Source organism: Theobroma umbraticum, unplaced genomic scaffold (genome assembly GCF_002168275.2).
Source record: "Theobroma umbraticum cultivar Fairchild unplaced genomic scaffold, ASM216827v3 scaffold_50.0, whole genome shotgun sequence".
NCBI classification, from domain to species: domain Eukaryota; kingdom Viridiplantae; phylum Streptophyta; class Magnoliopsida; order Malvales; family Malvaceae; genus Theobroma; species Theobroma umbraticum.
The window spans coordinates 1,587,251-1,598,570 of record NW_018397261.1 but is presented as its reverse complement, the minus strand read 5'-3'; the positions used below and the strand labels follow the sequence as shown (position 1 = coordinate 1,598,570).

Here is an 11,320-nt window from a genome sequence, read left to right as displayed (position 1 = left end):
CTCCTTCGCAACCCAAAGTCCAAGTGCCCTCCTCCTCCTTTTCAGCTTCAATCTCCGCTCTAAATTTCAGCCCCCCAAAGAGTCACCCAAATATCTAGGCGCTTTTCTTTCTCCCACCCCTCAAAGCAAATCCACCCAAACCTTCTCTTTCTCTCTCTTTCTTGCTGTGCAACAATCTTTTGTCTCTCTGATTATCTAAACGGATGTGATCCACTCGTCCCGCTCCGTACCTCTACCCCAGTCGAAATCTCCGGATCCTACCCGTTTTGCTGCCCTCATGTTCATGGATGCTGTTGACACCGTTCCCCGCTTCATTGCCGGAGCCATTTCTGGAGCTCTCACGGGGCTTTTTGCTTTTGGTGATTACACCCCATTTTCTTCTCATCTTAATTTCTTATATATTTCTTACTTTTCATTCAATGATTGCATCCTTATTTGCCACATGCTCGATTAGGCTCTGTTTGGTCGTTTCGTTTGCTAGTTGCTTTTTTATTTCTTCAAAATGTTACCAGCAAGTTGTATATTGGATTGAACAGAGCAAACACATCATCCAACCATAATTTTTCCTGTTATCTAATAACATTTTTATTATTCTTAAAAGTTAGATTTTTTTAGTTTTTAGTTATTTAAAAATATTATCCAAATGTTCTTTTCGTTTTTGGCTTTTGGAAATAAAAACAAGTAACAACAAAACGGAGCATTATTTATTAATGGCATTGTGTTTCGTTAAAATCACAAGCAATTGGGAATAACAGGAAAGTTGTATTTCATGCAAGATGGATAAGTACTTTTCTTACACGGGAAGGGATATTTGATGCATATGAAACACTACAAACTAGGCGTTATCTACCAATGCTCGGTCCAATTTGGCTTTTTTTTTTTTTGGGTAAATATTGTAGTTTTCATACTCCACGGTGCCCTGTGGTTCTTCTAATGAGGCATATATTTGTTCTTTGTTCTATTTTGCAGCAGGAGCTTTTACAGGAGCCGTTATGGGTGCTTTAGCAGGTAGGGCTTCTGATAGTGGCATCCTTCGTGGGGCTGGATTAGGTGCTATAGCTGGGGCCATCCTGTCGGTTGAGGTCTTGGAGGCATCACGTGCCTACTGGTGCTTGGAACGATCTGGCTCAAGGGGTTCGTCATCTATGGTTAGTTTACTAGATTAGCAGCCTTATTGCTTGTGCATGATACACAAATCTTCTTGAAGTTTTCTATTGGTTATGCACAAGGTTAATTGTTTTATTCCTTTGGTTATAGACTATGGTACATGTTTTTGTCTACATTTTGGGTCCAGGCAGACTTCATAGAGGAGCTTCTCCGTGGAAGATTGGTAGAAGAAGGGTTGACACCGGCGATGTTAAATGCCTACAATTGGCAGGTTTTTAATCTTTTCTCTTGCTATATATTTTTTAAGAACTCTAGATGGTCTCTTGTTGGAAATTTATGCACATATCTACATTATTGGTTAGTCATCAAGAAAGTGTCTTTTCCTTTGTGTGTGAATGTGGACAAAATGATTGGTAAATATCTTTAATTTTTCATTTTTAACTAGTGTGTTATGGAGATATGCAAGGGGGCAATCACTCTCTAAAAGGGCTGTGTGGTACTTTGTGCATTGTCAGCTGAAGTTGATAGTTGTCAGTTGGTCTGTAGTTTCAATTAGTGGAGATGGGGAAGAGGACTCTAGGAGAGGATAGAAGATCTTAGTACCATCTAGTTTGACCTAATCTTCTTCAATTTTCTAGTTCTTTTGCTTCAGAGCTTAGTTTATTGTTGACCTCAATCTTTGCATGCTTGCTTTTGGAATGTTGTTTCTTGATAAAGTCTAAAGAACACTTGAAATATCTGTTTATTCAACTTGTAAACTCATTTAAGATCTCTTACAAGTTTCTCTAAGTTGGAGCATTTGCTAGGATTGTGTATTTCAGTTAGTTCCATGTAAATGGTTATAATCTCATTTAAATCAATGTTGCCATGGCTAATTGAGGTTTCTTATTGAGATAGTTTTAGACTTGTTACTTGTTCAAAATCTCATTTCTTGATAATATGTCTTGGTTGATGTCATTCTTGAATTTAGAGGAATATGCATAATGCCAAATGGAATTTGTTTTTACCAATTCTACTTCCCAAAGGTGTCTGACCGGATGATGCATTTTGTTCTTGATGTCTCTTCAAATCTTAGTTTTGCATGTAATTGTGCAAAAAAGTTAAGAAACTTGATAGTAATTCATAGCTTATACTTAAAAGTTAACTTTTAATCTCTCTCTCTCTCTGTCACAGTTAAGCCTTGCTGATATAAGCTATGATGAGATCCATGATATCTATGGTGAAGTTATCTTAAGGGGGTTGTCTAGAGATTCACTGAAGAAACTACCATGTCATGTGATTTTAGATGATATCAAGGCAACTCAGGGCATCTATTGCACAATATGTTTGCAGGTACTACTTTGTGTGTGCATTCTCTTCTGTTTACTAGTGTGATTGTGCTGATAATAACCCTGATGCCATCTTTATGAATCTTACACAAATAATGATGATAGTATTATTAACAACAATAACGACAAATTTTGTCATTGGCAGGATATTAAAGTAGGGGAAACTGCAAGAAGCTTGCCGAAGTGCGAGCACACATTTCACCTGGCATGTGTGGATAAGTGGCTTATAAGGCGAGGTTCATGCCCTGTGTGTAGACGGGATGTGTAGATGTACTAGGCTTTACTGATTGTGTACATAAAGGGCAGTGGGGATTAAACCATTAGTCCATGTACCATTTTGTGCTATAATAAGACAGTTTGTAAATCTGATTCCCATATGGCCTTAATGAAATCGATTATTGAATATATTTATAGGGCAAAGATATAGTTTGTCAAGCTGTAAAGGGTTTCTTTGTGAAAGGGAGAAGTGTTGTAAACAAGTAATAAGATAAATTGGAAGCGGTAAAGAGAAAGATTGGAGTAGTTTTTGAAGTATTGAGTGTCGTGACAGGCAGAAAAGATTAAAAAGATAATAGTTAGAGAATTAGAGAAGAGAACTAGAATGAGAAGTTTTGGAAAAGTCTTCAAATGAATTGTAAATGATTTATAGATAGCGTTAAAAGTGACAATTATTTAAGAATAGATTTTAATACACGTAATGAATAATATTATTAAGAATTGTTTTAATGTGAGCAACCATTATTGGAATATAATAAGTAATAAAAAAAAAACTCATTATATGACCGTTGGAGTAATTAGATGTAATAAAACTTGGTATTGAATAAAAAGTAATAGAGAAGAGGTATGAGTGAAAAGTTATATAAGAACAAGCTAAAAGAAGAAGCTATATGTGAACATGTACAAGAGAATAAGGTGTAGGTGAGAAAGAGAAACACTTGCACTTCAGAAAAAGGTTAAGAGGAAAACATATTAACTACCTCAATATCTGAGCCATCAAGTTAAACTCTGAAGAACTTTTTAAGATGAAAGTAACCCGTGAACACTGTCATTTATTCTCAATTGCTTTTATTGTTATCCGTGTGAAGTGGTTATTGTCTATGAAGTAGTTGTTTTACTTATATTTGTTGTTTCACGTGAAGTAGTGCTCCACTTATTCTAGTTATTTTGTGTAAAGTAGCACTTAACTTGTTTTAGTTATTTTGTATAAAGTAGTGCTTCACTTGTTTTAGTTGTTTTGTGTAAAATAGTGTTTCACTTGTAATGAATGTTCCCATTATTCTCTTCATAATATTATGCTGTAAAATAATTTTTTAAATAATAAGTATTAATAAAAATCAACTATCTACATTTTGCTCCATGAGTAAAAATTCTTACTTCTAGAGAGTTTGTTGTTATGTTATATTCCTTTATCTAGGTTTAAATTTAGTTGTTGGAAGGGCTGTAATAAGGAAAAAGACAACTACACATAAAAGGAAAAATATTACTTCTGAAGTATTTCCTTTTAAAATGATTAGAGTAGGAAAGATTGGCAAAGTTCCTCTTGTTCTTAAAAACTAGGAAAATGAATTTATTAGAGAAAAAGGAAAAGATCGTCTCGGGAAGCAGTTCATGTCAGGCAGGTTGACGAACATCCTTCTAAACTCGTTGGATATGATTGAAATCGTCTATGCCCGGAAGCAGTTCTTCATAAAAGAATTGGTATCCTAAGACGATCAATTTTGAAGTTCAGGTTTGAGTATGGAGAGTTTTCACTGTTTGCTACTAAGCTAGGCTCCAATTCTCAATTTGTTCACGGTTGGGATGGGTGGGTAAACAAGGTGTTGAAGAATCTTGCTTATGTTAAACTTTTCTCAACTGTTCGAATACTTGATGCTGTGCATGTCACTTTCAAGCTCAACGTTCATAGAGAGAAAATGATGGATGTATGGCATACTATTCTTGCTAGGTGGGGTACTTTTTCTCATATTATGAATTTAGCTTGGGGGAAATTTACCTTCACTCTAGAAGATGTGTGTGTTCTCTTAGAACTTTCTTGTATGGGTAAGCCTGATTTTCACTTTATCAAGTTTTTTGAAGAAGAGATATATATTTTAGACCTTTTTCTTGATCTATTCAAGAGTCTGAGTAAAACTTCAAAAGTTGCATAGTTTTCTAATTGGGTAGGGGTGTTTTATAAGAAATTCAATGATAAAAGGAGTCATGATTGGCCCTTTTGAGTGCCCAAGCTACAAGCACGAGCTAGTGGCTTTAATAATATTTTGGTTGGCATGACACATACTTTTAGGATGTCCAAATGATGGTATCTCTTCAACAATCGTTCCTTTAGCAATAAAGATTGTCCACGGAATACGTTGTCCTTTTGCTCCACTGTATTTAAGATCTCTATATAAAAGGATAGAGCTAGATTTGTACCAACTCAAAACTGCTCAATTAGCAAGGCGTTACAAAATTTGGACTTATATGGATGCTTAGTTTGTTTATATGTACTTATGGGAAATGTTTGGTACTTGCGCTCTTGTATCTAATGCATATAATTTTTTTATATTTTTCTGTGAATAACTTTTTATCCAAGAACAATTATAAGCCTTAGGCATGGCGTGATCAGATCTCGAGAGGTAACGTTCTTAAAGTGATAGATGTAACAAAGGAATTCAACCTCAGGGCTTATGTGCAATTTAAAAATGGATTTGATGATTTTGGCATTTATTATGATTGTCACCTATTATAATATGGAAGAATGAGTTCATGAGGAATTAACTTTATGTATGGGTTTGTACCTCTTAATTGCCTTTTATGATTGAAAGTGCTAGTTTAGGTGGAGATATAGACTTTTTTTTTTGTAAAGGTGTATTCTCATTATACAGTGGCATGTTAATTTAGGTTTGACCTATCAACTTCACCTAATTTTCTTCATCAATCACATTTTCTTCTTGTGTTTCTTCATTTCTCATGGTCGGATTTTAACTCTATTTAGATAAACTTGAGAGTTGTACTATCTTATTTTTTGATAGAGTTGCTATCCACACTTTTGGATGGTTTGCTTATTGGTGAGAATGTCTTGAAGAATGGAGATTTTTTGTCATACTAGTAGTTAAATGATACGATATATCCTTACATTTGAATTCCTCATGTCAGTAACATCGATATATCCTTACATTTGAATACTCTTAAAAATAAGAGAAATGTAAATGAAAAAGAATATGTTGCTCCTCATGCTCCTACTTATTGACCAAAAGATAAACATGTGTGTTGAAAAGTGAGTTCATCCTATGTTTCTTCTTCCACTTCTTTTTTTTAAAATTCATTTCCTCATTTTGTATTTTTTTTAATAGATAAACAACTGTAAAAGTATAATTTAACTCGGTTAAAGAAGAAGAGACTTCCGAAGTTGAGACTCAGGAAGAATCATGTAACTTGGAACGTAGTGACAAATTAGTTGACAAGTCTGTTGATGTTGATGAGGCTAAAGTTAAGGGTAAGCCAGGCTCTTTTGATGATTTCATTGATTTGGATGTTCTATTTCCCTCTTATACTTAAAGTTCTAATCTAAACCAAGTCAAAACATATTACTATACTACTTCAATTGATGTTGTTTCATTTTTTTTTAAACTAAGATCATTCTTACTTTGTAGGTTACTCAAGATAAGGTTGTTCCTAACACTGAGGTTATTCATATTGTTGAAGTTGTTTTTGATATCGAAGTTGATTGTAGATCTAAAGCTAAAGCTTTACTTGAGATGGAGCATGATAAGTCTTCTTTGGAAAATGAGTTAGAAAACGTTGCAACAAACATAGCTTTACTGAGAAGGTGTGATGCTGAAGCGCAAGAAAAACTAGATGTCTTTGCCAATATTAAGGATAGTAACTCTTTTCTATGAAGAATGTAGTTGGCTAGGCTTTTGCTTTTTCTTTTGAAAGCTTGTTTGAGCTAGTACTTTTCTATTGATATATGGTATCTCTTTTTTTTTTTTGCAATAGTAATAATAATAATAATAATAATAATAATATACACATGTTGTATAGTAATTCACTTTTTATATTATTGTATGCAACCAAAGGGGAACTTTCAATTTTACACTAAGAAGCTTAACTCAAACTTAACTTGAAGGAAATTAATTAAATCTTTTAAATAAGTAAGCGTAAAAGCTACGACCATTATGAGTAATAAGTTAGGATCAAGAAATAAATGATACGGCTTGCGACCAATAGTATAACATCATTACATCCAAGTTATGAGCAATAAAGCTAGCGATTGGAATATGAATGATAAATTATAGTCAGAGAATAAGCAACAAAGCTTGCGACTAATAGAAAAAATATCATTGCAACTAAAATATGAGCTGTAAAACTTACAACTAAAATAAGAGTGATGAACTATGGTCAAAGAATAAGTGATAAAGCTTGCAACCAGTACTATAATGCCATTGCAAGCAAAGCATGAGCAATAAAGCTAGCAGTTAAATATGAAATTCTTTTTTTCTTCAAATGTAAAATTGCAAATGAAGAGTCAGTCTTAGAAGTATCATACATGGGCGAGAAACGAGTTATTTTAGACCTTGTTTTTCCTAATTAGTAACTCGCTTGCTTGCATTTTATTGTAGAATATTTTGTGCAAGTCTTTATATTCAAGAAGTGAATGATCAATTGTTCAGTGATAATCATAGTACATTGGGTTAGACTTCTCTTTTTTTGTTAGTGGACACGTAACATAAGGCAAGTTCATATGTCTAATACAAAGTCCGTTCATGGAGAAACACTTCATTTTATATAGCAAAACTGTCCATCTTTTTCGATAACACAAAGTTTTTCTATTAAGCTTTTACCTAATGCAATCACTCCTCTTTAGTGGAGTTGCCAAAAATATAAAAAGGTTTTTTGTGAAAGGGAGAAGAAATATTGCAAACAAGTAAAAAGATGTACTGAAGGCAATGGAAAGGAAGATTAAAGTAGTTTTTAAAATACCGAGTGTTGTGGTAGGCAGAGGAGAATAAGAAGACAATAGCTAAAAAATTAGAGAAGAGAATTAGGGAGAAAAGCTCTAGAAAAGTCCCTAAATGAATTGTGAAGGCTTTATATTTAGTGTCGGAAGTGATGGTTACTTAAAAATAGATTTAATACATGTAATGAATAATATTATTAAGAGAAGTTTTAATGTGAGTAACCATTACTGTAACACATTATGTAGATATTAAAATGGTGATTTTATGGCATATAATGAGTAACAGTTAAAAGCTTATTATGTGACAGTTAAAACAATTGGATGTAATAAGACTTGAGAAAAGAAGTTAAGATATGGAGTTCTATGTGAATAGGTATAAGAGAACAAGGTAAAAGTGAAATAGAGAAACACTTGTGTTTCGAGAAAAAGATTAAGAGAAAACTTTTTAACTACCTTTATATTTGAGCAACCAAACTAAACTCTCTAAAACATCTCAAAATGAAATAACCAGTGAACCCTGAAAGTAGTTATTCTGAATGAAATAGTTGTTTTACTTATATTAATTATTCCACATGAAAAAATGTTCTACTTGTTCTAATTGTTTTATGTGAAGTAGTACTTTAATTGTTTTGATTGTTAATTATTCTGCATAAAGTAGTATTTGTTTTAATTATTTTATGTGAAGTAAAGTTTCATTTATTTTTATTCTCATTATTTTTTTTATAATATTATGTTGTAAACTATTTTTTTAGAAAATATGTGTAGACACAATTTCAATCTATATATACTTTTATTTTGCATTTGTTTCTATTATTTGTCTTTTATCTTATTTTACTTTAATTATTTCACAGTTTAATCCCAAGTTCAATCGATTTTAAAATGGGTCTTAATCCTTGAGTCTGTGGCTCAGAAACAAGTCCAAGGGAGGCAATTAGAGGAAAATCGGATTAAACAGAACCAAAACAGATAGAATTATGACTCAGGCAGGATTAGTTAAAAAACTTTCCAGAGATAACAAAAAAGGCCAGCTAACAAAAACCAAACTCATATAATGCAAAAGCTTTGCCAGGTGCATGAAATCGCATCTGATAAAGGTGAAATCATCCTAGGATCAACGGTTGATATTTTCTGCCTCTATATAAAAAAAAATATTTTCAAAACCCTAGAGGAGAGAAATAGAATTGGAGAAACCCTAGGACTAAAAAAATTTCTATTTTTCTGGAAAAAACCTAGCAATTGAAAACCCTAAAATCCCTTGACTAGCAACCGATGAAATACCACAACAAAGACCCAAATAACAATGCAAACAACAAAACAAAAATGCAATAAAAGGGGAAATTCAGATTGGAGAAAGGGGATTGCAGTTGAAAGGGTTGTTAGGGTTTTGAGAGAGGAATTTGGTAGTGTGAGGGAGAAAAAGTTGTTTTTGGGTTTGATAATAATCCCTCTTTATTTTTTTCCGATCGAAAGGAGAAAAGGTAGTTTCGAAGAGGTAAGGAAGAGAAGGGAAGTGTTGGTGAAGGAGGTGCCATTAGTGGTGGAGAAACGGTTGTGGATAGGATTTAAGATTCGAGTTTGAGCTTGTAAGAAAAAGGGAAGGATTTTTAGAGAGAATGGAGAGTGTCCGTTGCTAGAGAGAGAAACAGAATAAGGAAAATCGAGAGAGAGGAGAGAAAAGAAAGCTTATATCCTAGGGTTAGAAAGGATAAAGCGGCGTCATTTTGTTAAGGTTTCCTTGGTAGTTAGAATAGCCTCCAAACGACGTCGCCAAAGGAAGAGCAAGATCATTTCCTTGATCATCCAAAGCAGTGCATTTCGTAAGAAGGGGGTTGAGCTTTTGAAGCAGTTTATGGGCTTTCTATTGATCTGGTTTTCATTAAGCTAATCTAGGCTCAAGCTTTGGGTAAGTTTCAGATCCTTGATTTATTGGGCTTGTGATTTGGATATTTGTATTGATTGGTTTTATTTTAGAAAATTTCTTAATATAGTTTTATGAAAATAGTAAAATAGTAGAAATAAAATATATTTGTGCTATAGTATGAATTTTAGAAGTATTGGGAAAGAAAATTACTAAAATAGGAAAATATAAAAATAGATAAAAATACAAATAAAATATTTAGTAATATAAAATAGATTTGAGTAGATAGAAAAATAATAAAAACATATATTCAATTACATAGAAAAAGATAAATTTAGGTGGAAAAAATTATTTAGTTATAAAAACTGATTTAAACAAAAAAATATAGAGAAATAAATAAACATTTAATTACCAAAAAAATAGATTTGGGTAAATATTAAATATAGGAAAAAATAAACATTTAGTGGTAGAAAAAGATTTATTTAGATTGAGAATATATACATAGAAAACGAATGTATATTTAGATATAGAATATGTTTAGGAAGAAATATAAAACGTGGGAAAAGATGAAATGTTAGACATAATCATAAGATACATAGTTCTGTAAGTTTTTATAGATATATAATGGGAGTGAAAATGAATTAGGAATAATTGAAATTAAAATGTAATGAAACAAATATATGAATATATCAAATTAGTTGAAATAGATAGCTTTATTGTAAAATAAGGATGGGTACAAATAGGGAGACGGAATGAAAAGAGGATAAGATAAAAAATACTAATATAAATAAGATGATTATTTAACTTAATACCGATGATGGGCTGTTCACTCGGAATGCGATTAGTTGCAATTTCGAGTGAATTTTCTTAAGTTAGGAATTTTGATTAAGACTCTACCAGTATGATGGGAAGGTTTTAATTTTGAATTTCGATATTTTTAATTCTAAATAAATAAAAATTATATATGCTCAATTAGTCAAGATAAAAACAAAAAAATAAATATAATAATAAATTTAAGAGAACAAATGACATATATTTACTTAAGGTGTCAAAAGATAAATATAAAATTGTGAAAATAATAATATTCATGGTAACAAATAAATAAATAAAAAGTAATAAAATATTCAGTGATGGTAACTTCATAATAATAAATACATTAAAAATATAAAAGGTAAATATTTAGTTAAAAAAATAGATTTATAAGGGTTATTAAAAAAAGAATAGGACAAATAATAAAAAAGGAAAAAGTTGAATTAAAAAATATATACATAAATAATAATAACTATGAAATGAGATATCTTGCTTAAAAACTATAGAGTTTAGGTAAAACGAAAATCTATATAGTAAAATAGATGACACTTAAATAACATAAAAAATATAATCTATAATATACATGTTTATAAAGAGAAATAATAAAATGGAAATCTCAAAGAAATAACAAAGAAGATATTGAAAAGTTTAAAAATAAATATTAAATTTCATAAACACATCACGCATCATTATTGTATCATTAAATGTTATGACATGCAGATATTTTATACATATGAGTATAAGCCCGATGATGGGAGTTTTTGAAAGATCTTGTGAGGCGAGTTTTCTTCAAGAAATTCTTTAAGTGAAACGATACCTCCGGGTCCTACTAGTACGATGGGAGGGCTCGGAGAATTTCTTTAATAAAAAGTTTTTGCTCCTTATAAATTCGTATTCATGAAAATATTATTTTTTTTAAAACACGAATGATTACCTTGATAATGAGATTTATTTGTTCAATTTGCGAAGACGAGTTTCACGAATAATTTCCTAGATGAGAGAATATTCTCAAATTCAACTAGTATGATGGGCGGATTCAAAAAATATTTCAATAAAAGGTTACCGTCCAACATCGTTTGGATTTTATCACGCATTTCACAAACACATCATATGCACGTCACACTCGTGAAACTAAATAAAATATTTTAATTTACTAATAAAATAGAGATAATATAAATAAATGATAATTAAGGAAACATAATAGAATAAATTTAATTATTAAGGCTCTATTAGAATAATGTACAATTAAGTGGTATCATTCATAGAACAGGAGTCAAA

General features: G+C 31.5%; 1 protein-coding gene across 2 annotated transcripts; it reads left to right on the top strand.

Annotated features, from left to right (window-relative positions):
* Window positions 1-6: 6 nt before the first annotated feature.
* On the top strand, window positions 7-2,840 carry LOC110418409 (RING/U-box superfamily protein). 2 transcript variants are annotated; one of them, XM_021431130.1, is made up of 5 exons: window positions 7-359; window positions 973-1,148; window positions 1,295-1,378; window positions 2,281-2,439; window positions 2,581-2,840. In XM_021431130.1, exons 1-5 carry the CDS (start codon window positions 278-280, stop codon window positions 2,701-2,703), a joined length of 624 nt encoding a protein of 207 aa, XP_021286805.1. In that variant the 5' UTR covers window positions 7-277; the 3' UTR covers window positions 2,704-2,840. The 2 variants fall into 2 exon arrangements, with proteins under 2 accessions (XP_021286805.1, XP_021286804.1); XM_021431129.1 differs by having other exon boundaries at window positions 970-1,148.
* The last annotated feature ends 8,480 nt before the right edge of the window (window positions 2,841-11,320 follow it).

What these genes read in the sequence shown, in the direction of transcription:
- LOC110418409 (XM_021431129.1), top strand. Translation starts at nt 278, where the DNA reads ATGTTCATGGATGCTGTTGACACCGTTCCCCGCTTCATTGCCGGAGCC. An exon ending in TAAATGCCTACAATTGGCAG is followed by an intron (nt 1,379 to 2,280) that starts GTTTTTAATCTT and finishes TCTCTGTCACAG; the next exon opens with TTAAGCCTTGCTGATATAAG. An exon ending in ATTGCACAATATGTTTGCAG is followed by an intron (nt 2,440 to 2,580) that starts GTACTACTTTGT and finishes TGTCATTGGCAG; the next exon opens with GATATTAAAGTAGGGGAAAC.